Raw genomic sequence first — 27,937 nt, 5'->3', positions numbered from 1 at the left:
ACAGTCATCTATGTATTCAAAATAAATAAATCTTTATTAAGGACAAATTTTTAATCAGAGAAAAATCCCTCATGCAATCCATATGAGAAGTTATTATGTCCCCTAAAAATGTAGTCATGTGAATCAATTAGTATTACAACTCATTAAGGCCCCAGAGAAGGAAGCTGTACAAGCCTGGTTCGGACGTCACACCTCAAACACTATTCACAAAACACAACACACTCGACTTAGGAAGGTGTTCTCTTTAGATTCAAAATGCTAGAATCTTGACCAAGTTGTGGGTGTTTTGCTTTAATAATAATAACGAGAGCGAGAGGGCCCAATCTTACAGGACGGGGGAGAGAAGAGAACTAGTCACTCAGCCAGGAGCAGGGCGAGCTCATAGCATTTGTAAAGGTCTCTTGACAACATCTAACGGCATCTGTCATTTTTTTTAGTTTTTTCTCCCTCTATAAAGTGGCAGTCGTATAAACAGCAGTTGTGACTGATCTGTTCAAGTTGAAAACGTGAAACGTATTGCACGGTTAGTACCTCACAGAGGCTGCGTTAGAAGACAGATTACAGTAGACGATTTTCACACACGTGTATCCACACAAATACACACGCTTACGCACAGGCCAGGACACACGAATATTTGTACACACCCACACGCACCCAAAGTGACATACAGACACACCCACACAATATGGATACACCCCCGACACACACAGACATACACATTTTCACCCTCACCCACAACGCAATCAAGCGTGGCCACATTCACCGTACCAAACACACAAACAGACACTCAACTTAAATACAGCCAAGAAATTACAGGAGGAAACTTTCATCGAGGCAGGAAGGTACCATAGAAACGTGCGGGATTCCTGTGCTAAGAACAGGAAAACTGGGATCAGGGAAAGAGTTTTCCCTGGAGCAGGACCGAATGTCATTCTGGAACTGTTAAGAGGACGCAAAAACTGTGATACTGAGAAAAGGTGAAGTCGGGCAGAGCAGGTGGGTGGACGCAGCCTATTCTAGTCAAGCTCATCACAGAAGGTGCAGGGCAGTAGTATCCGGATGGGCAGGTGTGTCCCGTAGTGGGTGGAGCAGGTGTATCCACTGTTGCCACTGGAGTAGTGGGTACAAGCCCAAGAACTGGGCTAGATGGAGAAGGTGGATGTTTGCTTGGCAGATGGAGTCCGGTTCAGCTCCGCGGACACACCTGGTCAGCACTGATGTCAGGTCTGATGTCCTCACTGCAGTGCCGGGCTGAACAAGAGTGGGTGCAGCAAGTATTGCTGCAGTAGTGTCTGATGGAGTCAAGGGGCGCTGTTGAGCTGACTGCAGTGCACGGCTTCACCGGTGTTCACTCAGACTTCAGTGTCATGGCTTCTTGTCTTGGGCTGCATAGGCAAGACCACCACTCACTCAAAATAACGACAGACCTAAATAAATCAAACAGACCTAAATCAGTCCACCAGACCTAAATAATCAACAGACCTAAATAAACAGGTGTTTGTTTTAGGTATTTAGATGCATCATGATGCAGCTCAGGTTTCTCAAGCACCCTGTGGGGGAACTGCACGCCGCCTGCACACTGGGACTGCCTTCAGGGACAAACAGGAGAGAGGACGTCAGTGTGGGCTAGGTAAGCTCACCGCACTGCTCACGGTCCAGGTCACGCCGGAGGCTCCCTTGCTGGTACAGGAGATCGCCGTGGCGACACGGCAGCCAACAGCTCATTCAAAATCTCCTGCCTGATCTCCTCAGCAAGGTTCTGCTTGATCTGAGAGCAACAGAGACAATACAGAGACAGACAGTCACCATACAGCAGAGCCTGGGGACGTTACAACACAGGACATGAAGCAGAGCCTGGGGATGTTACATTACAATTTTATATTATATATATATATATATATATATATACATACACACACACACACACACACACACACACACACACACACACACACACACACACACACACACACACACACACACCATTTTTCTTCTATAAATACAATGTAGTTGTATTGTAAACCCTATCAAAAATGTAAATCTAACATTATAATGTATGTATATGCATGTATAGTGTATGTATACATTTTTTGGATTTTTGAAATTTGAAAATACATTTACATACTGATTAATTACACCATGAATTCTACTGTTTATGTAAAAGTACAACTGTATTCTAAAAGTGATGATAAATGTGTAGAACAGGATTAGAAAGGAATTCAGATGATGAGGGAGGGAGAACACCACCACCACGACCAGACCGGTGCCATCCCAGTAAGACCAGTGTACTGGAAGAGCACATACAGAGAGAGAAGCGATGTACACTACAGGTTATAAAAAGCTTCATTTATAAAGAGAAAAAGAGAGAGAGATGAAGTCTCTCACTGTACAGAGATAGGACACACGCCAGGGACACACGTGACACTATGAAGGCCTCAACACCAGCCAGAGATGTAGCTCTAGTTCAGATGTTCTCCAAGGCTGGAGAACGTTCGGGAACACCACGCTGAGCTCTCTAATCAGCCTGGTGAACGATGTTTCGTGAGGTCGCGTGCCAAATGTTACTGGATCATAACGTCCATCATAAAAGTGTGAGACACAGACCCTGTTGCTCAGTCAAAGCTGCACCATGACAGACACCAGGAACACTGATGGCAGAATCCGATTGTTGGATTCTGACATGACTGACATCATTAAGGTCGCCGCCCTCACCTCTGCGATGATCTGCTGCAGATGAGCATTTCCACCTCCTGCCGTGCCACCTCCTCTTGGCTCCTGGGGGAGGCGCAGTTCCCCGGTCCCCTGGCTTGTGTCCGGACCTGGGCTGTCTGTTGGTGCGTGCTCGTGGGTCTCCGCTCCAGGGCGCGGAGGGACGACAGGGGTGAGGCTGATACTTGAGCGGTACATGCCTCCTCTCGCCGGGGAAGGAGAGCAGCAGGTGGGGGGCCGGCTGGCTGTCGGTGGGCTGGGAGCCCTGGACGAGCGGCCGGAGATGGGAGAGCCAACAGCACTGATGGGGGCATCATAAATCAGCTGGGACTGAAGAGACAGCTGCTCCTGTAGGAGATCACATACCTGTAGAGACACACACACACACACAGACGAGAGGTGAGAGGAATACAAGACTACCCCGACAGGCCTAGAGAGAATGCAGGGGAGGTATGATAAAGACGTGTGTGAGTGCATGTGTGTGATTGACTCACTGGTTCCATGGCCCTGAGAGCAGAGGAACTGGATAGACTGTCTATGCTGTGGCCCCTGGTCATACTCTGAAAGGACACACACACACACACACACACACACACACACACACACACACACACACACACACACACACACACACAGAAACGAACACTAAAAAAAAAAAAAATCTCCAGCCATTCTAACATACCTGTAAGCAGTTGTTTCACAATTAATCAATCATTTACTCTTCTGATATATAAACAAAAGCATAAAAAAAAGAAAAGAAAAACAGAAAACAGTAAAACCTGTTTTTCAGCCCTGGGCCTTGCTAATGGATCGAGGGTTGATACGTGCAGGTGTAACTGCAGACACTGACCAGTGGGTGGCGGCAGAGACGGCTGTGTTGGGCGGAGAACAACTGGTCCTTGATGCTGAGGAATCGGTCTTCCAGCTGCAGTTCCAACTCCTGGAGCTCCTGCCGCACCGCAGCACGCAGCCTCTGGAGCTGCTCCGCCTCCCGCCTGACCCACAAAAACAAACAAACAAACCATAGAAGCAAAAAAGGGGCAAAAAGAAACATGTCAACACCAGGAAAAAAAAAAAAAAAAAAAAAAAACTTCCAAAAGTGTTTAAAAACAAAACAAAACAAACAAAAAAACAGGAAACATTCATACATATTCTTATAACCAAACTGATACTTGACGATTTCACTACTACAGAACAAACAGTGGTCAGACAACACCAAAAACTATTAGCCAGACAGACATTTAAATAAGTGGACAGTGGAAATAAAAGGGGTTCTCCAATTTCATTAAGGTAAAGTTGCTTTCCAATATAAAACCCAGAACTGGTGACATTTTCCCACAATCCTGCTGGAATTTTTTTTCCCCATATTGGTAGGCCACTGCATTAACACTGCGAAGAATGTATGTGATGAGATATTCCTAGAAAATCTGGGGGTCAGGGGCGGGGCTGGAGGCGTGGCTTCACCTCTCTTCAGGGCTGAGGTGCTGGTAGACCATGGCCTGTTGTCTCATCAGTGTCAGCTCCAGCTCCATCATCTGAGTCCTGAACACGTTCAGACTCTGGCGACGCATCTGCAGTTCCTACGGCAACCGAGCGGATACAAAAGCAATGAGGGCCGAGGGTAACTACGGTAACAGACATTCTGAGGGAGTGCCCTGCAGGTGAGACAGAGGCAACGCACCTCGTAGGGTTGCTGGGGGCTCTGCGGGGCTGAACTCCTGCTGCCCCGCGGCATTGTGGGACTCTGGAAACCCAACGAGCAAACAAGACACATTAGCCTGCAGCTGCACGCAAACAGATCACATCTGTAGGGCACTTAGAGACATGCTGAGTCAGCGTGGTCATTTGCTTTTAGGGAGCTACTACCAGGAAACCAGGAAAAACTTCATCAGTCCTGCGGTAGAATTAAAACAAGATGGAGGGCAACCACCCAGGTCAGCTGATCATCGACTGTAGCAGAGTATAGCAGACTAACAGACTGTAGTAGACTGTAACAGATTGTAGCAAACTAACAGACTATAACAGACTGTAGTGGCTGAGTGCATGTGTGAAGCTACAGAGAGCCATCTTCTGGCTATTTATAACACAAAAATGTTAATTCTGCAAACAACCAATGAAAGTTCAGTTAAGCAAACAGAACAATGCATCCTATTTTTTTTCTTTTCAAACTTCATCCACTATTGCTTACATTACAGACAAATGTCCCATTAATGGTACAGGGTTTCCTAATCCACACCAGTAATCCAGGGACACTCACAGTCCACATTTTCAGTCCATCCCACATCCTACAACACCTGAACCCTACCACACAGCAGACACCCGATGCAGGGGGATGGCTGAAAAACGTAGGACTGGCTTAACCCACGATAGCCCATCGATGTGAATGCCGCCGCGCACTGAAGCCCTGCCCTTCCCGGAGAGAGCTTTCAGGTGAGCTCACCTGGCCGAGGCTCTGCACGGTGTCTCGGATGTCATGCAGGACTCGCCGGAGCTGCATTTCCGTGCTGCCCATCGCAGGGGTGGGAGTCATGGAGGGAGGCAACAGGGAGGAGGGACGGTCAAAGGGGGCATGATACTGGTGCCCGTACATCGTGATTGGGTAGTGAGGATAGGGGGCGGTGTGGGAGTAAGCGACAGGCATTTGAGGGTGGTATGGACCACTCTGCATGTTGAAGCCATAGGGGGCGTTCTGAGGGAGAGAATGGGGCGGGGCTAAGCCGCTGTAGGGTACACTGAGTGGGTGGGAATAAGGCAAGTGTGTCTGGGAGTAAGGCACGCCCTGAGGGGCTGTGTGTAGTATATGGGGGAACGGCGGGTTCTGGGGCAGAGTGCATGGGGCGGTGTGTGTGTGGGTATAAGGGTCGTCGACAGGGCCTGGGGTGTGGCCGTAACGGGGGGCTTTAACTCCTCTGTGGGCGGGAGCGTTGCCGACCTCGCCGATATAATTGGCGGAGTGGTGGTGGGCAGATTGAGGGAGGAGAGGGTGTGGCCTCGACGTAGGCTGGCTCAGATCAGGAACGCTGCAGGTGCTCCACAAGGGGGCTTCGGCCAGACGGCCCCCCGACCAGTCAGCGGGGGCGCTGTAGAGAGAGCTGGCTGACCGCGTCAGCTGCTGGGGGACGTTTAAGGGGTAGGGGGGCACAGCACTGCCTCCGTCAGTCTGCGTCTCCGGGGGCTGGGCAAATGCGTTTCTGTCCGGTGTGGGGTTGATGAGGAGCGTGGACCTGCATCTTGGCTGCGGCTCATCTTCGTCTCCCTTAGCGACGGAGCCGTCCGCCTCCTCTTTCTCTTCGTAGCGGTACTTGTACGTGTGAGGGTAATGTCTGACCACACCCTGACCCAGGCGGATGTGCACGGACGACACCACCCGGTTCAGGCTGACCCACGAGTTGGGGAGGGAGCTGGACCTCTGGAGCGGGTATCTCTCATGTGCCTCCGCGTCTCGCAGTAGGTCTCGCGTCCGGAACCACAGCCGGCCGGTCCGCTCCTCGCACGCCGAGGGTGCCCTCTGCTGGGCGCGGAGCAGGGCGCCCTGGAGCCTGTCTGAGGCGCTGAGAGACAGCTCTCCACCCAACTCAGACGCCACACCATGATCGGAGCCCCGCTCCGGTGAGGGGCTTTGTTCCATGGCGGAATCACACTCCGCCACTGGGCCCAGCGTCGTGGAGGAACTGGACGGCGACGACGGATTCGTCTCGGACGCAGAACCGAGCATGTCTGGCAAGTCCCAGCTCGCGACTGCAGGGGGCACCAAGTCTCCGGCGGACCCGGAAGCAGGCACCACTTGGTCGACGCACTGAGCTGCCTCCTCGTGAACTCTGGCCAGGCCGCAGCGGCCCGTGCTGGGCTGCGGGAGCTCCTCCTGCAGGGTCTCGTACGCTGGGTGGTCCAGGACCAGGGGCGAGGAGAGCCCACCAGCAGCGCCTGTCACCGTCGTCTCACTGTCGCAGCTGTCTGTGCTCTCCTGGACCTGCCACAGGGTTAGTGCGCCAGTTATCCTTATACTTAATATTTCCATCATAATGTATGTACACAGACACACACACACACACACACACAGACACACAGGGTGCTGTCTTTTTTTTTCTTTCCCCCAATTCTTCACACCTTCCTGACATTTCACCCAGGTATACGGGTACATGACAGAAGGTGGGGGGTTGCATTTTTTGTTTTGCTGACGTCTTGCATGAATCATACATTCAGCGACACTGACACTGCTGCCATGGATACCAACAAATCAGTGGGCTGAACGGAGGTGCTGGTTTGGTTAAAATCATGTGACCAATAACCAGCTTTAGTAGTCTGAAGACGTCATCGAAGATGAAGGCCCGCGAGGTGATACGGTCACGACTCCGAATGCAGTCGTATTTAGTTGATTAGCTCGTAGTCCTACAGTACAGCCAATTTGAGCAAAACGTCATTAACTATCATGTACTGCAGAAGTGTCTTAGAGAAAATGGGTTCAACAGTGTGAAGGTCGAGTGCTAGGGTTTCATCTCCTGGTTGTGGCAGAACACACAATATAATCTCCCCAAGGAAATGAGAGAACGCAGACCAACCTAGACGACCCACCTAACAGCCGCAAAATTTAAACACACCAGGACACGCTCAGAAATGCTAAATGCGATTTTCGCACATGAGTGGTCACCACAAGCCTGTTATTTCTTTTTACCTCCAAGGAATTCTTGTTGTCAAAATTCCCTACTGTAATAACTGAACTTTATGTATTTTTCAGTTATTTACATTTAATGTTGTTCACAAGTGTTCTCAATAGAGAATGAAAGTTAAATTTAGGGAAAGCAAGCATTCAGTTAAAGGTGCCTGGACAAACCCAAAAACAGTTATGGACAGAGGCCCCTTTGCACCCATTTCCCACCAGTACACTGCCCTCTGGTGGCATGTGCTGTGCACTACATCATCTCTAAACAGCCATAAATACCCATAAACAGTACTGAAATCAACACCCTAATGAGTACGCATTTAAAATATAAAATTATCGTTATAAAAGCTTCATGAATAAAGTAAATATAAAAATAATATGGTAATATGGTGTAGGGTAGGAAAACTGTTCAAACTTGACAATTCCATGATCCCAGTACAAGAGTCACAGCAGCTGAACAGTACAAGCACCACTCGGAGCGTGTTCGGAGGGAGCAAGATGAGGACTGAGGCAGCGTGACTAAAGCAGTCTACAGAAGACACACACTCCAATCCACTCATGGCCAGACACACACACACACACACACACACACACACACACACACACACACACACACACACACACACACACACACACACACACCTTCAGATAATTAGCAAAGATGTCTGTTGATGGTTCCTCTGCAAACCCACTGCTGTCTGACTGTTGACTAGTCGTCCTCAGCATGTGCTCTGAAAACAAAGTGAGATGAAGAGAGGGATTGGGAGAGAGAGAGAGAGAGAGAGAGAGAGAGAGAGAGAGAGAGAGTCAGATTGGACAGTGCAACTGATATGAGAAGCACTGATATGAGAAGCACTTTTTTATATTACTTTTTTTATATTACATATAAAAAAGACACCAAGTCATTTTGACTCATGTAAACCAATTAAAATCCCAGCAGTTATTTAACACTAACATGCGCTGTTCTGTGCTTTTATTCACAATAGCATCTTAGAGAAGGTGATGGCACAAGGCAAGTTCGGGCTGGTATCTGGTGTCTACCACTAGAGGGCAGTCAAATGCCACTGTTTAAGCAAACGTTGAGCTCTTCTACACCTCCTGAGGTATGAGGGCAATAAGTCACGCAATAAGCTACACAGCTTGTGTAACACTTCAGTTAAGGAGTCTGGAGAGTCTGAGGAGGAATTCAGATAGCCTGAAGAGCACGCCTGACCAAGTTTAGGAACTTCGACCCTCAACAGGTCAGGCTAATTCAGATCACCAGACTGAAGAGAAGCTCTCTTCTCAAGGCAGTTAAGCGTCTGACTTCAGGCCAGTCTCAAATTGATTCAGCTCTTCTCAGAAACAACTTTAGGAAGAACATTTCAACATTTTCTGTCCAGGACTGTTAGTCATGAAGACTGAAAACACATACCCCCAAATCCTGGTGCCATGCACCGCGCTAGTTTCGTGTTTAGCGTTTTCCTGCTCTAAAACATCCTTTTTAAACTCACAAAGGACTGATTAATTAACTAATGATTTGCATTTAGTTTGGACCAGGGAAAATTATGAGATCAACATCAACAAAAAAAAAAAAAACCGCAATGCAGGCATGCTCTACGGCCAGCAGAGGGTGAGAGTGTACACGTGACTATGCTGTAAAAGGTTTTCATGGATATTGAATTGGGTACAGAGGTGTGCAGAAGCTTCACAGTAATTAGGCATCCAGCCAGAACAACTTACCCCGGCCCAGTTGGGACAGGCTGCCGGTTCCAGGGACCTCGTCCTCGGTGCTCTGCAGCTGATGTAGGAGAGAGAGTTAGAACCTTCATACAGACTTTTGCTCCTATGGAGCACCTGGTAGAGCAGGTCATGCAAGCTGCTAATAATACCGAAGTCACGGGATTGAGTCCAAAGAAACAAGCGTGTTGTCGTTCTCATGAACATACAAGTCACTCTAGACAAGCACAGGTAGCTCAGTGGTTAAGCTACTTGACTTGCTGGTTCAAGCCCCACCACTATCAAGCAGCCACTGTTGGACCCCTGAGCAAGGCCCTTAACCCTCAATTACTCAAGTTCTGTTCAGTCATAATTGTAAGTCACTTTGGATAAAAGCATCAGATAAATGCTGTAAAATGTAAATTGGCACAAGCGTGTCTGCCCAACATGTAAATGTAAACACACGCAAACACGCTCGCACGCGTGCACACACAAACACCTGTGAGAGAGCTTAACAATAATTAGCAGGAAGTGCATCAGCACTGCAGAGCTCTCTGGCAGACCAAAGTCTCCCTGCCTCTCTGTGCTCCCCCTCTGAGCAGAGATCCACCGCATGGATTATTTTTAGCCCCAAATGTCCCGAACCCCAGAATTACTTGGAAAGAAAAGAAAGAAAGATAAAAGAAAAGAGCTTGTTCTCAGCGTGGGGGGGGGGGAGAGAGAGAGAGAGAGAGAGCGCAGGGCAGAGGAGCTCACCTCCTCCATCTCGAAGGAATCACGCGGCTGGCTGAGCCGGACAGACAGGAGGGACGAGGGCACGGCCTTGTGCTGCTCCGCCCTCAGCCTGGCCCTCTGCTCCGGGGCCGCCATCATGTTCGGGGCCTCGCTAACGCTCACCAGGACGGGGACGAGAGGACTGCCCGGAGACACCACAGCCGACTCTTCTGAAGCACTCGAGGACAGCCCCTCTACATCGCTAAGCGGCGGGTTCTGTACGGAGGTGCTCGGAGACGGCCGTTCTCCGTCGGGAGGTGGCGGGTTCTGGACGGAGGCGCTCCTGGAATCCTCCTGCTCGCCTCCCGCTCCACCCTGGTTTGCCTCCTCTGCCACGGTGCTTAGCGGCGAGGAGTCCTTCTTCTTGAAGCCCTTCGCCTGCGATTTGCTCTCGGGTTCAGGGGCCTGACCTCTGCCCTCCACCTCGTCAGGGTCGGAGGCCGTGGGGGATGGAGTCGGGCTCCCGTCTGCTGCCGCCAGGAGGTTGGGGCGGGTCAGGGTCTTCTTCAGGATCTTGACGGCATTGAGCGCGGAGGTGTTCTTTTTCAGGTCGCCGTCCTGCGAGCCGATCCTCTGGAGCGGGTGGCCGGACACGTGAGAGTAGATCTCGGTGAAGACGTTGGCTACCGAGGCCAAAACCTCTGTCTGACGGAACCGACCTGGGGGCAAAAACCACAGCGCAGCTCTTTAGAGAACGGGTGCAAAAATGCACCAAATAAACGTGCACAGCTTAAATGGACAATACATGGCACACACACGCGTACATGCACACAGGCACCCCTCAGCTAAAATTACCCAACAAACACGATCGCACATTTAATGTGACTTTTACACACATGCGCGAGTGTGATAGTGACTGACAGGACGCTGGCTGTCAGGCAGGGAACCAGACAGCAGCTATCTGATTGGGCACAGCCTCGTCTCTGAGCAGAGACACCATGACTAAGCAATCAGGCATCGCCTTCATGAAAACCAGCCAAGAAGAGCACACAATTGCCAGAAAGCTCCGCGGGCGTCTCCATCAGAAAACACATACTTCCCCTTCCCCATCTACCCCTCCTGTCCCCCCAGTGCATTCTGGGAGTGAGAAGCAGATGTTATGTAAGAAAAGTCAACAAGACAGTGTGGGAGAGCTCCGTGGTTCATTACAGCTGCAGGACATTCGAGCACTCGTATTAAAATTATTTTCCGGTCCTTCAGCAGTTATGACTCAAAGCTGATAAATTTTAAGATCTTAGTTAACTATGTTAAATGCCACGTTGGAAGGGGAGGTTGGTTTTCCCATCGCAAACATCCAAAATTAAACAATGCAAACGGACCTTACGTTCCCGAGACAGCACAGACGTACGAGGAAACAATGCCACTGACCAGAAGACAAGGACATGAACCAGATGGACTAGTACCAGACAATCGGTGTCTCCCTGCAGAAGTCAGACTGCATGCGCAGCACTGGGGTCTGGTGCGCATGACACGCACACACGCACGCACACACGCACACGCACACGCACACGCACACGCACACACGCACACACGCACGCACACACGCACACACGCACACACGCACACACGCACACACGCACACACGCACACACGCACACACACACACACGCACACACACACACACACGCACACACACGCACACACACGCACACACACGCACACACGCACACACACGTTTGGATCCCTGATGGATTTCTGTCCCATCTGTATCATGGTTTGCCCCACCCACGTGGCTGTGGTATGCAAATGTCGGCCAATAAACAGGCTGGTCCTGGCCCAGCAGAACAACACTCGCCACATGAGGGCTTCCCAGAGCCCACTCCTCCAGCCTACTGCATGCTGGGAACTCTCTCTCCCTCTCTCTCTCTCTTTCCTCTTCATCACTCCGTTTCCCACACAAACGTTCTACCCCTCTCACTGTGTGTCGGACAGAGCCTCCTTTGTGCTGTGCTTTCATTCAGGGCTCTTCTCACCGGGGGAAGCACTGTGCTAGTCTGCTCAGCGTGTGTTAAAGGGACGCTAGAGAGAGAAAGAGAAAGATTGAGAGGTAACTGTTATCATGTGCCCCAAATATGAGTCAATCAGAAATATGTTCTCTGCGCAAACATGCAGTGTCAGTCGTGCGTTCAGGCGCACGACGGCCTTGGTAAGCTGCCGGGAACGGGAGGGAAGCTAAAGTCATGCTTCTTGTGGGCGAGGTTCTTATTTGACATCTGTCACTCTCAGTTCACGTTTACTAAATTCACCAACATTAAACGCTCCTTTATTTACATTAAGTGACTCGCTTTGGCAATAAAGTGATACTCATGGCAGTAAAGCCTTTATGGGGGTTGGGGAGAGAGACTGGAGGGGGTTTACTGAAGGAACAGGAACAAGAGGAATAGTGTCCAAAAAGATGAAGCAACAACAGGAAGGTCTCCACCAACACGCCCCCGCTGAAGGACATGGCCTACCGCATCAAATCCAGCTAGCACTTAGCACAGACATGAGCGACGTAGGGGCGGGGCTTGAAGGCAAATGCGAGACCGCTGGGGTGGCTTACTGGTGAGGGCAAAGTTGGGGTTCTCCAGTTCCATACGCTGCAACTGGGCTCCTAGGTAGACCTTGATGTCAATGCCCTTGGCATCAGACGAGGATCTGAAGAAGCGCGAGGGGATCTTGGAGGCGATATCAGGCTCCTCGTGCCCAAAGCCGAGGTTATAAAGGATCTCTTCTGGGTCTTCCTCATACAGGTCCAACAACTCTGAAACGCTGTTGGGTCAAAGGTCAGAGGTCAATGTGGCAGTGTCCCACAGCCCAGAACACCCAGATCTGCCCTCAGATCTGACTGACTGACACGTTACCATGTGACAACATGAAATCAGTGTTTTATGTAAAACTCCTGCCAGAAATGCAATTCTTTATGAGGTCGGAGAAAAAGGTGTTTAAAAGTCACTCAGCACGTGAGTTCAAACTGTGAATTATCCAAGTTAAAAATCTGAATTAAAAACGCAGCGTTTAGTTTTTAAACAAAACAGGAGATTATTTCTCCATGCCCAAACAATGCCCAGGAAACTGAGTCACAAATCCGTTAAATTAGCATCTGTGATTCCTAAGAAGACACAAACGACCCAATTCTATAAAATATTCAAACATCAGTGCAGAATAAGCGAAGAATTCCACGTCAGGGGCCGGCGTTCCAAGCAGGCAGCGCGGCCTGCGGTGGGATACCTGGACACAGTGCCGCTGCTCTTCCCCGAGCCCGTGGAGTTCATACTGCGTCCCTTCTGTCGGAACTGACTCCTCTTCTCCCGCGCGGGAACGCTGGAGTCGACAAGCACCAGACAAACAGTCAGCAAACTCGCCCTTTTCCCGCACAGAGCATGTGGGAATCGTTCCGGAATAGCTCACTTACCTGGGCTTCTCTGGTTTTGCGCTGCTTCTCTGGAGATGATTGGCTGCACACACACGGTGGGGGGGGGGGGGGGGGGTTTGTGAAGAGAGAGGAAAAGAAAGGCAGGAAAACAGTGAATGAGACGAAAAGAGAAAAGAAAAACAGACATAGCAAGAGGGTCAGTGATTCTATTCCCGCATGCATCAGAGCTGCGCAAAATACTAGAACATTACAGCATTACAGTGGCTCAGCAACAAATGAACGCTCTGCAGCATGACACCAAGGGGCATGACAAACAGACGATTACAGGACAGAGGCCAGTTCACCTCTTGATCAGATCAGTGAGAAGCTCCAGAGAAACAACTATTGCCCCTCAGAACTGACAGCTATTCTGCAAATTCACACCTTCTCCAGTACACATCCAATATTCTCACACACACAGACATCTGCCACATCTGACCACAGATTGTTTTAATTCTTGCTGTCCTCATCTGTCTCTATCCAACAACTGGACCACTTGAAGGGCCTTCTGCCTGATACTACATACCCACGTTGTGTGTGTGTATATATAAACACTTACCCTCTGCACCCAGGGACAGGTCATCTTCAAAGCTGCAGCCATTCCTTGGTGGTCCTGCCAAGCAGAGAAACCTCTCATAGCATCAAATCTAAACCCTACTGAATGATAAAAACTCCCCATTCCCCTCCCCTGAGAATTTCACACACACGGTCTGTTTGTATGTTTGTCCTATGTACAGTAGCATCTTTGAACACTACACCTGCATTATCAATCCAGGGTTCCATGTTAGCAGAAGGCACCATTAGATAGTCCCACCTTCTGCAGGATCTCCAACTCGGAGGTCCTGACGACCAACGGATGAATGTGGGACACTGATCGGTGTAGGCAGAGCTACGGTGGACCCACGAAAGTCTGTGTGTCATTTTGTACTATTGAGCCATAGCCAATTGTTTGTTTTTTGTGGGTGTAGGGGGCTACTATTGACCTGATAGTGTATGTGTGTGTGTCCAGCAGTTCGGTCTGGGGTGGACTGGATGAGCAGATGGAGGCTGCACCACCTCAAATGGTTAAACCTCCACCTCCACCCTGCACTGCAGCCAGTCGTAGCCTCAGAACAACAACGGTAACCAACTAACGATAAACAACAAAACACTAAAACTAAACCTCACTGCTCTGCTCCACCACCCGGATACACCGTGTGACCTTGCCTGGTCAGAGCAAAGCTACTCCACCGCAATTTGCAATCACAAATGAGCCCACCATCACAGTCAACACCCAACGATCTCGGTCGCTGTGGACACCTAACATGAATCAGTGTGTCTGCACACTCAGCTGAAGGAGGCGGGTTATCAGGAACCAGAACAGCTTAAATGCTGAATGTTACACAACAGACTGATAAACTGGCTCTCGTTAGGTAGTCAAGGTAGTCTTCCATTTGTGTTAGGTAGTTCTCTGTTCATATGTTAGGTAGTTAGGGTAGTCTTTTGTATGTTTCTTTTTGTGAGGATTATTTAGTGGGGGTCTTGTTTGTTGTTTTGGCCTGGGTCACTCCTGAAGCAATTACATCAGTGTGTTTATTTGTTTGTAAATAATAACCTCTGTATTATGCACTAATACACCTAGAGAGACCATTTGTGTTCATCTCCCCTCAACAGTTATCATCAAGTCTCTTTCCTTGTTACAGCCTAACAGCCTAGAGGAGTTCATAACAGTAGGTATTAAGTAGTGTCATTCAGTTTGTTTGCTTATTTTGTTAAGAATAATCAATACATTTTTCAAAGGCGTTTTGCTAAACCCTCGATCATCACAGCTTCCCCCATGAGCATGCAATCCATACATTGTCATACACATTCATAGAAGGAATGTGATAATTGAATTGGACGCCTTTGTTATCACGGGGCATGACTACCTGCTAAATCGCAGTGATTACTCACTAAGGATTTCAGATAGAGACAAAAAACAAAATAAAAACAGGTTTGGCATTTTGAAACCAAACTGCATTTCCTCACGCTCAAATCGGGGACTGCCGTAACCGCCCCCTCCAGACGTGGGCCGATGCCCCGGGAGCGAGTCTAACCACACGGCAAGCCCGCGCAGGTCCGCGCCCGTCGGCCGCAGCGCGTGGAGCCTCCTGAGGTGACGGATGTGCTGTGAATCAGCACGAGCCCGAGATCGCTCATTTCTCACGCGGCTACAAAAATGGCGCGCGCATAGATTCACCGGTTCAGTAGTTCCTTGGGACTTCACGTCCGGTTATGGAAGTGAAAATATGTCGAAACAGTAGATTTTAATTTTAAACATGTCGAAACAGTAAATATATTCGGTTTTCGTTGGACTAGTCAGCGTGGGTCGTCTGCTTAGTTGTATTCTTGTTTATTGTTTTTTTTTTTTGTAAGACTTCATATCAACACTTCATGGTTCCATCTTTCATGTGGATGTTTAATGTTTACAGCGGCCTCCGAGTTGAAGCGCTCACCGGGAGTAACATAGGGACATAGTTTAATGATGAGATTTCCGAGGAAAGCTATGTTCATGCTTCTGTGGAAATGGAAGGATAATGTGATCAGATTTCTACTGGAATGAAACAAAAAAAAAAAATTAAAAAAATAGGGAGGCTTTGAATGGCATGAGCAGTCAGAAACACACACACACGAGCGCGCGCACACACGTGAACACTCAAATGCACACAGTCTTGTATTAGCGTCATTCAGGGGGATTCACATTTGGTTATGTTGTGTCTAAATAAAGCTCCTCCCACATAAACAAGTCATCCATATGCGTAGCTAAAAACCTTTTAGAAGCTTTAGAACTGAGCACGGCTGATAGATGATAATACAATACCCGAGTGGGATGAGAAGATCAACTTTCAAAAACCACTTCCTGTAAACATAGTAAACAGCAATAGCCATCATGGTAATGAGAAAGCTTTAAAAATGTAATTAATGTAACTTAAATGCCAATTGACATGAACCAGTCACCTCAGTGAATACAGATCTGGAATGAACCAATCATGTGGTTAGAATGCTGTGGGGTCTGGTTGCCAAGGCGACTGTGTCAGTAAGTAGAGAACTTAAGGAAAAGTGCACCATCCATCATCTGGTTACCGGTTATGCCGGATACCATCACCAGTGGTGGGTGGGTGAACATTTGATTAAGCATAAGGATTGCAAGATGCAACACTCGCAATCTGGTGCTTACGAACATCTCGCTATTATGACAGGGGTCAGTGCTAGCATCTGGAAACATCAGATACTGACACTTAATCACGACCATTGATAAAGACCTCAGACACATGGGGGACTCCTCAAGCCTGTAGGAGTTACCAGAGCAACTTAACCTTCTATGTTTCTTTATGACAGTTCTGCAAAGGTGCTTTGCTTCCTCCTCCAGATTAATAGAACAGTCTTACACATTCCTAGCTCCTTATAAAGGACAGAAACAGATGTTACACCACGGTGAAGTCTGAGAGACGGAACAGCTCAGGAAAGCTGGTGATAAGGCCCACACCCATGTAACTGATTGTAAACATGAGGTGCAGAGATAAACAATGCCAGGAGTCCACAGGTACAACCGGCAGGGTGCCGCTGGCCTAGCCCCTCAAACTCAGTGCCCCCAAGGGCCCCACCCTCCTCTCTCACACGCAGTGTGGAAGATTCACTTACCTTTGGACAGACTGCTGGACTGTTCATCCAGAGAAGCTCCAAGAGGAGTCCTGTGGACACACACAGTTACGTTACAACATAACACTCTAGGACACACTTCCATGCTACTACCACACACACACACACACACACACACACACACACACACACACGCTACAGTTCATAGCTACTGAACAAAAACAACGCTCAGAAATGTACTGGAAACGTTTCAAACCACATCTCAACATAATAATGCTGCAGTAATAAAGGTGACAGTACTAGATTTTTTCTGTTAACCTCGCAGTGAACTTCGTGACCACCCCGCCCCAACCTGCTCTGTGTACCGATGGTTGCAGGCAAACTCGCACACGCCCTCCCCCGCACAAGCACGCACATCGCATTCTACACCTCAATGCATGTACTCCTGCACTGTAGTCGTTCCGAGGAATTACACTTACACACAGTTGCCCTCATCCCTGGCCACCACGGTCGTTCGGAGACACCCGTGTCCTGCAGTACCGTGAGAAAGTGGGCAGGACATGACAGGTACACGCACTGCGGCCACCGAGGCGGAGGAAGGCCCTGACCGTCCTGCTCTACGTTACATAATTCCCACACCCCTGGATATTGACCAAACTCCACCTGGCTGTCCGTACGGCGCAGGGAGAGCGGGTGTCTTTCAAATCAGACACGGATTACACGCACGCTCGCCGACTTTGCGCAGGAATGCCTTATTGCCCCAGTGCGGGGTAGCGGAACTCAAACATCTGCCCCCACCCCCTGCCTTCTCTTACCACATTTGCCCAGATCACATGAGCCAAAGGAAACTGTGCGCTACTCCAGATATTTGATTAAACAATCTAATCCAGAATTGTTGGTAAACCAAGAGACAAAGAGAGAGAGAGCGCGCGCACACAAATGCAGACGGGTGTATGTGTGTGTGTGAGATCAGCACATGACCTGAGAGATGACGAACATTTAGAGCCTGTGAGGTGTTTGTTCTACGTTGTGCAACAAGTCAATTTTATGAGTCTCTACAGGAACTGAAACCGGTGGCAGAGTTTCTGATCCACTACAGCCCCCAAACTAGAAAAACGCCAGGGGTTTTTCAGGACACACGGACACACTGTGCAAACCTACAGATCTCTCGACACACACACACACACACACACACACACACACACCCCTCTGTGACATGATAAAATAGCCGGTTACTTGACTGAGCAGGAAATGTCTGGTAACGAGAAACGTGAAGCCGTTCACATCTGTCTGAACGCACTGTGCACCACACTGCTCAGAGTGAGAGAGAGACACTGTTGAAACTTTGCAAACCCTGGTGTAATTTAGCGTGAAGTATTCCAGTCACACCGTGTCCACACTGCTGGCTGACATCACTTGCATTTGAATGTGGCAAGTTGCGTAATCGCTTGGGATCTCACCTGCAGCCTTTTAACCACTTGGCTATTTTGGTAGGTATAGGTCCTAAAATAAAACATAAAAGGACATTTGCAAAAGTTTTCAGATTTACACAGAGATAAAGTATACACAGAGAACTCTAGCTGAACACTGATTTACACAGAGATCTGTAGCTGTGCTCACAGTACAGGTTTAACAAACGAACAACAGTTCACATACCAACACAAAAATTTTTCAAGGCATATTGACGTCTTACAGTTCATTCCAGGCAGGAAAATAAGTCAAAATAGTTTAACAGATATTAATCGAATAACAGATATTAACTTTCACGAGCTCTGTAAATCCAAACAATGCACTGAACACCCAGTCAAACCAGTCTAACACTGGAAACGCCACTGTGTGGATATACAGCCCAGGCAGGAATACACCACCACTGGAAAAAGAGCTCCGGTGCTCCTCCAGAGCAGGAGAAGACGCCTGGATACCGGCCCGGCAGGCGGACTGACGGACAGGGGTACCTGCTTCTGTGGCGGGGCTGGCTTTGTCGTCAGCAGCCGGAGAAGGCAGCTGCGTTTCCGTGGCCTGGTCCACAGACCCTGGCGCCTGCCAGGAGTCTCGGCTGTGCGCCCACGCCATGCGCTTCAGAGAGGCGGCACTCCAACTGGGCTTGGTGCAGGACGGAGACACCTCGCCCTCATCCATGCTGTCTAAACACACTAGAGAGGGGGACTGCTTACCTGCTGACAGAGGGGGTAGAGAGAGAGAGAGAGAGCTCCAGATCACATGATCCTAGCTAGCACATGCCTCTGAAGCACTAGTTTCTCTTTCGACTGCCAGCACGTGCCTGTTTAAATGAAGCGATCCGCAAACATGAGCACACACAGCCGACACTTCGTCTGGAGTCGCACAAAAGCGCGTTTGAAAGAGGAAAGACAGGACTCGCATGACAAAAGGCTCATCAGCAGAAAATCAAATCAAACAACGGGCAGGACGCAGGCTGCGACTCACCGACACACTCCAGGCGAGGCGAGACCGCACAGAGAGAGAGATACAAACAGGGAAGGAGAGGGGCAGAGATGGAGAGAGTATGAAAACGAGTGGAGCAGGAAACGTATGTTTAGCTCAGCGATTACAAACTGGTGCCGAGTCATTTCCTGTTTTCAGATCAGCACTTCAAGGCCTGGACCGGTCAAGTGGGACGGATTTATCAGCTCTGGGTAGAATTGCGCCAGGTTCACACACAGGCGCTATTAATAGGCTGCGTCTATTTCCAGCGCGATGTTCAGACCCTACTAGACGGGGGCGAGACTGGAGTCCAACGCATGGCTGAGAGAGAGAGAGAGAGACGCGCTCGCCGGCAACACGGTGTGAGCCCATGTTTGTGCTGCACAGTCAAACACATCAGAGCTTGGGTTTCCAGCTCTCTTATCTGTGGAAAGAGTTCAGGGTAATTAACATCACACTCAGGGTAAAATCCAACCCAGAGTCAACGTGTCTTGATACGCAGGAGAACAAACACTCGGATAAAGTGAAAAATGACAACACAGACAATTTGGCCTTTACAAGTTCCTCTGACCCATGCCTGTAGCAACTCCAGCTTAACAATGTTTAACCCGGGTTCAGGTCACATCAGTACTGTATCTGGTTCCTTTGATGTGAAGTTGTTTTCTTTCCTCCTTTACTCGATTACTTAGTTGTGTGGAGACCCTTAAATTCGACATTTACGTTCCCAGCAGTTGGCAGACGCTCTCGTCCAGAGAAAGTTACCAATGTTTCACACAAACAAAAGTTTAATTCAGTATATACTGTAGTAAATGGCAAACCAACCAAGAAGGCATGATCACAGTTCAGTTCCTCTAATGACCAAAATCTTTGTGTTGTAAGTTACAGGTAAAGACTGCATTTCCAATCCTAGTAAAATCAGTCTCATGATACAGCAGATCGAAAAATTTAAAACTGCAACCCTGGCTGGTCTTGTGCTATACAGCGTCAGTGTGTAGAAGCGGTCTCACACACCCAGGGCCAAACTACAGGATGTGGTCCATTCCCACCTGCAAATAAAGGCAAGCACGTTCAGTCACACACACACGGAGAAAGACATGCATGTCCGTGTGGAGTGTGAGGAGCTGCCTCTTTGTGTAAACACAAAGCCCTTCTCTCTGCACTCACACCCCCCGGTATTTACACGCCTGAATTTAAAAGTTTACACTTGAGGGAGAAGGCTGGGTTAGTGTGGGATTTGGAGGAACGTCACCGACATGACACCCTGTGAGCTACACTGGCCAATCAGCACGTACACACACACACACACACACACACACACACACACACACACGGATGTAATGCCAGCAGGTCAGTGACACGGCGCAGGGCAGTAAGCGGTCACGGACCACTCTTTCCCCGACACTCTCAGTCTGTGGCTCACTCTCTCCCACACCCACACCCACACCCGACTTCCCTTCTCACTCCTATCCATTACTCTCTCCCTCTCCCTCCCTCTTGTTGTGACATGGAGGATCTGATACTGTTTCAGGTTCCAAAGCACACACCGTCCCTCAAACCATTGGCGCTAAACTCATGTCTCCGGCACACCAAGACGACGACCTCACCAAGTAAAGCCCCACATGTTGACAGTAACGCCACCAGCAAAGCTCGCATTCCAACGACATGCACCACCTGAACCCCACTCGGATCAGGCAACACAGACCAGCAACACGGTCTGCAGGCTTTTGAGAGAACTCCCTGTTCCTGACCCCAGAACAGCCCTACTCGCTCCTAACCCAGCGCTACTCTGTTCAGGGGTACGGGGGGGGATTTGACCCACACAGGCTTGGGTTGTCAATGTCATCCATTCGATCTCTCTCGAGGTGCACAAGCAGAACATATAAGCTGGAGACGAGAAAATGGGAAGTGAGGCAAGTGACCGTGAAAAACATCTGTATGTCTACTCAGGCCTGCAGCTGTTTCAGCTCCACACACTGGAATAAACAAGGTTCCTAATTTAGCCTAAACCCAGCACGAAAGAGCTCTTCTGGCACCAGCCCTTATTAAAAGCAGGACTAATAAATAAATATGTATTATATATAAAAATAAAACAAGATCCAAAAGGTCTCACACACACACCCACACCTTATTTGTGCAGAAAATAGACCAGTATAAACCAGTTTCCACATCTTGCTGCAGGGCTGACAGGCCAGTGGTCGTGAACGCCTCCACACCCCTGAGACCCTCCAGACGTAAGGAGCGCACCGACTTTCTCAACAACACCCAGGACGCAGAAGCTAGAAGACGACTGTATGGATTCAAAATGCATACGTGTGAAATCACAAAAATCCAATCGATTTTAAAACACAGTGGAAGAGACGCTCTCGTGGTCCACCCCCAAGCCTAAACGTCACGATACTGTTTCTCCTGCTCTCGTCAAACCAAAACAAACACTGCCTTCTGCCAGAAACACACAAATGTTATTTACCAAAAAAAGAACACTAACCAGCTTTGATACGTTATCTAGTTACCAAGTTGAAAGGTTGCCACGGCAGCAGTAGCTTTTCCAGGCACGGCGAGATAAGACCCATCAGACCCAGGCTTGTTAAAGTCTGCTGGAGGCATTCGTGCCCGCATATAATCTAGCAGCAGGACCGCAACTGGCAGACTGTAGCCACCCTCAATGACCTTTACCACCGGGAGCGTAAGGGATGTGAACAAGCTCGCCTGTCGGGTGACACGGTGCACTGACGCACAGGCTTTCATTGTGTTATTGTGTAACGGCAGCAGGCACGGGTGGTGCGTAGCATAGGAGTGAAAGAAATCTCTTCCTTTATCCCGCCCGCGAGTCCCTCAGGGGTCAATAATGGGGCCCTTTTCAGAATCCCATAGCACTTAAAAATAGCGCTTATGTATTTGTCATTGTGACTATCGATGCAAAACAACGCAGAAGGGTTGCAACAGCAAGAAAAAAAAAAACCACACACACTTATCAAATGGAGGACACCTGCTCCTTCTCAGGCCCCCGCCAGAAGAAACGTTATCGTGTGAGGGGGATGCGTGTCTAAAATTCACTCCAAAGAACACAAACGCCGGCGGAACGAGCAAAACGGCAATTTCTATGCCGTCTGCAGATGGGCAAGAAGACGGGAGTCTTTGAAACTTCCTCTCTCGACACGCCAGTGGCCCGCACCACGGCTGCAGCCAGACATGACAGTGTGCTTACAGTAAAGGCACTCTGGGTAATGCTCCGGACCGTGCCAGCGACGTTATCCGCTTCTCTTCAGGAACAGAGAGCCACTTCCCAAAAAAAACCCAAAAAAAACCAACCTGAACTCCAACAATGAATCCAGACAATATCAAAGCCCAGGCTGCCCATTAGAGCCTGAGGTGCTCGGAGCTGGGCAGGAAGTGTCAGCTTTTTTTTGCCCCAGTGTTTGGTTTGGCTCGGCGTGCCAGACATACTTTACCTTCATTCTTTTGACTGTACATGTGGACAGTTTCACCAAAGCCCATAAAAGTGTCAGCCTAACCCAGGGAGAGAGAGACAGAGCGCGAGCGAGAGACCCAGCACGGACCCGCTGTTCTGTTAGTGAAACGCTAGAGCAACACACACCATCCGCGGCCCAGATCAGTAAATCAAAGCCCTGAGCACTTAAAAAAAAAAAAAAAAAAAAAAAAAAAAAAAAAAAAAAAAAAAAAAAAAAAAGCACTAAAGAAGGATTAAGCAAATAAAAACAGAAGGGAAAAATCTTACAAGACGCCATGAAATCTGAAAGCTGGCATTCCAACTTTTACACGTCAATTCACGAAACTCAAAGGTGTGTTTTGTGCACCGAGCAGGTCCTCACTGGGTGCTTGGTGTGTTAATGTGGGGTGGCACAATTTGCATTCAGTACCGTGTTCACCCAATGCCAGAACAGAGTGCAGAAAATGACAAAAAAAACAAAACAACAACAACAACTCACTCACACATGCTCAAGCACGGTCAAATAAACCATGGGAACACGCTTCAAGATTTCCAAGCACTGAAGCCGGTTGACATGCAGCCTTTGAGCTGTGCGGAGGAGTCCGTGGTGAAAGGCAGAGCTGTCCTCAGCATCACAAGAGAGTAACGCCAGTCTGTTTAACAGATGAGAGGGTGCAGACTCTACAGGCCAGGGTACCGTTTATGCTGACAACCTCTCCGGGGGACCGTTTAAGTCAGGGCACGTCTTACCACACGGCGTGATCGAGGTCTGGCAGAAGAATGCAGAGAAACAGCATTGTTGTCTTTTGAAGAGCATTAAAGCAAGGTGAGAGAGGGGAATAAAGAACTAGACAATGTGTGTGTGTGTGTGTGTGTGTGTGTGTGTGTGTGCACGCACCAGAACATGCATACGCTCTGCCTCGCTGGAGCCAGAGGACAGTGTTTGGGGCGGCAGCAGCAGGTGTCATTACAGTCTCAGTGTTTAATCATTAGCCCAACAAGGTCAGTGCCGCCTGGGGCTCCAGAGTGCTGCAATGCATTGTGGGGAAAGATCCCGCCCGAATGAGACTAGGAGCGAACACGGCAGCGGGACTGAGGATGCAGACGCATACAGTTGCTCTGTTCACAGCTCGAGTACTGAATGCCTAAAGCAATGTGGGGCTGGACAGACAGACAGACAGACAGACAGACAGACAGACAGATAGCACCATGGTGATAAGCAAAGCTGTCCTTTGATCAATGTGTCTTTCATAGAATAAGAACAACACATGTGCGTGCAAACACACACACACACACACACACACATAAGCAAACATACATGCAAACACGAACGCACACACATGCACCCTTGTGATGAATATCAAGTATATGAATCTCAGATGGAAGTTGGCCGAGGTCCCAGGGACAACACCACAGCTCATGGGGACAACGCTGGAATCCACAGGCTCCAGCGCCACAACCAATTAAGGAACCGTCCTGCTCTGCAGGTTCCTGTGCAGCTACACTGTGGCGCAGGTTCGTTTCCAGCTTTTCTGGTTTTTGGACCTTTTGCCAGTAGACAGGTGTCACTACCTTTCAAATACAGGTCGAGCCGAATCACTTCCCCAAGCTGTCTGAGCTCCCACCGTCTCTACCTGCTGTAGTCCATCACCGAGCACTGTGAACACTAGAGGAAACGTTTTCTCACTGTGGACTCCTCAGCAGAGCAGTACAGACAAGCCCCAAGAACAAAACTTGTCCATTTTATTCTTGGCTAAGTGACCTACTATTCCTTGGGCATCAGAATGTAAGGTTATATCGTGTATTAGTCTTCACTTACTGAAAGCTACTTTGGGAGCAGTTTTGTTTTTTCAAATCAAGTAGCTTACAAGACGTTTAACCATTTTAGCAAACAAGCAAAACAGTAGTGCAGTAAAACTACAGAGTGCCAAACGTGCAGAGACACACGTCATGTCATTTTATTAGCAAACACAATTATAAGTTTTTTATTTTATTTAACCAGTCTATTAGGCTGTTTTTATTGGTTGGATGAAAACAGGACAAAAATGGACAAAGAGGCTACTGGCTGAGAAGCAAAACCAAACTTGTGATGAAAGCAAATTGTACATGTGACTGTTCTTATTATTTGCATTTATGATGAGAGGCGATATCGGTTGGAGTTAAGGTTCTTTTGCCATGGAACATGTGGTGGATATGACTACATTGCTGGGATGTAGCCAGGCTTTCTTTTTGCCAGATTAACCTAGAACTAAGAAACATTTTTTTTAAATGCACAACTACATTTTTTAAATAGCTTGCATAGCGATTACATTTTTCACTCCAAAACATGTCAATCAACTGGACTGTCAATTAAGTAGTCAGCATGTCTGGGTTCCACTGTGGCCCCTCCAGAGCTACAGGTGGAGCTGTCTGCTAGAGCAGCCACACCACCTCGGACACCTGCAGCCAAAGGAAGCGGCTTGATATGTTCGGATTAATATGTTGGCTTGTTATTCTTCTGCTTTTGAAAAATCAAGACCTTCAGGGCCGGCCAAGTTCTGTGACTCCTAAAAACAGCGAAACGAAAACCCAGAGCAGAAGCAGCCATCAGGCAGAGATAAAGCAGAAACAACCACATTCGTAGGTGCTTTATTATGAATCAAGCTACACTCACAGTCTACGTCGACAGACAGACAGACAGCTAGGCTAATCTTGCTTACACTCTCTTTGGGGAGATGGGGCTGGCATGCAGGCTCCCGGCCAGTCTTGCTTCCTGTGGACGGGGTCCACACAACTCGCTTCCTGCTACAGTGACACTCACCACCCTGTTCTCCCACAGCAGCAACCAGTGGCGTGAAACTGGCACACGAACACCACAGTAGGATGATCAGACAGAGCTACCCAAGCACACGTTGCCAGGGAGAGAGAGAGAGAGAGAGCGAGCGAGAGAGAGAGCGAGTGAGAGAAAGAAAAGACGCAGGTAAAAGATCACTTTCACCCAGAGGGCAGTGGTGATACATCAGAAACCCTTGCCATGCTGACCTGCGATGGTTGTCACGGCAACACAGACTTCCTCTTTCCTGTCACTGTATTGCAGTGCTCAGCAGTCTGTGTGAATGATCCACAGATCTGCGAGGGGAAAGACGACAGAAGGCTTACATAATTGTGACCTGACTTTGCTCTGAAGACCGGACACCAGGCCAAACTAAACTAAAACTTGGACTATATACACTCATATGAAACTTAACAACGTTCGGTACTTAAAACACTGCCACTTACTCTCAGACTCCTAAAAGAACTTCCCTTTCTTTACAATTTATTTGAGGTTATCATCATCAATATCCACATGGATACATCTCCCATTTCGGACACCGACATGCTCATCTGGGAGAGGGAAAAGATTCCAAGGAAAAACATCTATAAATGAAACCATAACTCAGAGATCATAAACACACACGCACCTGGCAGTTAGTTGAAGATGCTTACATCTGCACCCATCCCATTTGAACAGTATGAAGATGTTCGAATTTTCAGTGGCAGGCCAAATTAAACGCACACTATATTTCAGTGACATTTAAACACCACCATAAAAAGACAGTAATTTTAAGTCATGCCTGTTTTTACAGGACTGCTTTTTGCAAATTTCTTCTGTGGTATTTTAGAGGGCATCATCATCAATCCACCAGAAATCTCTAGAGTAAAAGGTAAACAAGCAGCTTGTGATTTCCTTGCTTATAGTGGTGAAACACAGACCTACAGGAAATAAATCTCTATTTCCGTCCTCTGGTGCGACGCGCCACTAATATCCACCACACTGATCGTCGCACGGGGTGAGTGCACGGAGCAAATGGACAAAAGAGTACAATTAGTGAAATGAGGACTCTTAATTCCAGGAAAAGTGCACTTCAAATATCCCCCGCGTGAGGCACTTATGCGCGGGGTTTGTGAAGCACACCCACCGGGCGCGTTTTAGTCTCCCGAATGAACCGCGCCAGTGACGTAATTCAACCAGATTAATCCAAACACCTGGGCCAAGCAGGCACGCGGGGTTGGGTAGGATTGGGTTAGGGTTGGGTAGAGCGGTGCGGGGCGCAATCAGATCAAACGCTGAACTAGAGATAAAACAGGCCTGCGCTAATCTCATTTACCAGAACAGACAGAGAAAGTGTGCAGTCTTCCACTGCAAGTACACGAGCAGCAAAACTTTCACGCTAACAGTCTGATCCACGGCTCGCATTACTTAAAAAAAGAAACAGCACTATTGTCACCTCTCTGTTTCGATTTCTCCATCACTGCGGCATCCATAATGCTGGAAAACATTCCATCCTGGTCTGGATTCCTTCCGTTTCTCACGTTTAGGTTTAGTCTATCTGATATTACAGCAGTATTCCAGATCTGGACCGTACACTCAAGGCCACCCACCCCCTAACGTATATTATTATACTGCACTGATGCGTTTCCACGGAATCGAGTACACAGTGAATCGCAATGGTCTGTCTGGTCCTTGACCAAAAAGGGGTCAAATCTGCATAGCACCCTATGATGTTTAGAGAGGTGTTACACGCGGCCTTCCCGCCTCGTGTTCCGACCCAACTTACTACTGGTCTGTCGTGGAACTGGCAATAAGCATTAGATAAAGCGCTCGTTAATATTACGCACACTCGAGTAATCCATTAAACAGCTTTCACACCGAGAAACACGACTATCTCTGAGCTCAAGCACAATCCGAAATTTCTCCAAACAATTCCAGCCAAATAATTCTCGTTTTCGCAAAAATGCTTCGTGGTTTAGTGGACTGGGTGTCATGCGACTCCTGGAATCAAGACCAGATGAAAAACCACAACACTGGCACTGAAGAGCAAGCTAGACAGACAGTCTGACACATCGACCTTTGTTTTTAACAACTCGGTAACGCAAATGGCATTTCAGGGCAAAACAAAACAAAAACAAGCAAGCAAACAAAACCAAAAAAAACGTTGAAAGCACGAATGAACCTCAAAGAATGAACTTCTAATAACACTACCTCAACCGCAAGCACGCGTAAAAGTACGTTTGTGAAACAGAATTAGCAGCAGACCGGACGAACAGTTTCACGGCAACAAAGCGATCTTACCATTTCAGGCAGGACCTGGCGTTTGTAACAAGCGCGTGTAGACACGGTATCCGAGACGCGCGCGGCGTCTGCCAAACTTTGCCGAAGTCCGTGAACCAGCCC

General features: G+C 48.5%; 1 protein-coding gene across 6 annotated transcripts; it reads right to left on the bottom strand.

The window, feature by feature from the left end:
- Positions 1-11: 11 nt before the first annotated feature.
- Positions 12-27,937, bottom strand: itprid2 (ITPR interacting domain containing 2). Of its 6 annotated transcripts, XM_035523908.1 has the most exons (20): positions 19,299-20,562; positions 19,135-19,186; positions 18,809-19,027; positions 18,314-18,356; positions 16,896-16,945; positions 13,795-13,848; positions 13,236-13,278; positions 13,052-13,144; positions 12,384-12,592; positions 9,824-10,500; positions 9,092-9,149; positions 8,012-8,100; positions 5,150-6,679; positions 4,391-4,453; positions 4,174-4,289; positions 3,560-3,704; positions 3,204-3,269; positions 2,713-3,075; positions 1,641-1,768; positions 12-1,427 (listed from the first exon to the last, which is right to left on the bottom strand). In XM_035523908.1, the coding sequence occupies exons 3-19, from the start codon at positions 18,990-18,992 to the stop codon at positions 1,661-1,663; spliced, it is 3,891 nt and encodes a 1,296-aa protein (XP_035379801.1). In that variant the 5' UTR covers positions 18,993-19,027; positions 19,135-19,186; positions 19,299-20,562; the 3' UTR covers positions 12-1,427; positions 1,641-1,660. The 6 variants fall into 6 exon arrangements, with proteins under 6 accessions (XP_035379801.1, XP_035379798.1, XP_035379799.1 ...); XM_035523905.1 differs by lacking the exons at positions 19,135-19,186; positions 19,299-20,562 and adding an exon at positions 27,836-27,937 and having other exon boundaries at positions 18,809-19,030; XM_035523906.1 differs by lacking the exons at positions 19,135-19,186; positions 19,299-20,562 and adding an exon at positions 27,836-27,934.

The sequence above is a fragment of the Electrophorus electricus genome, chromosome 2 (genome assembly GCF_013358815.1).
Source record: "Electrophorus electricus isolate fEleEle1 chromosome 2, fEleEle1.pri, whole genome shotgun sequence".
In the NCBI taxonomy this organism is placed as follows: domain Eukaryota; kingdom Metazoa; phylum Chordata; class Actinopteri; order Gymnotiformes; family Gymnotidae; genus Electrophorus; species Electrophorus electricus.
Note: the sequence above shows the minus strand (reverse complement) of the source record. Positions and strands in the feature narration are given on the sequence as shown.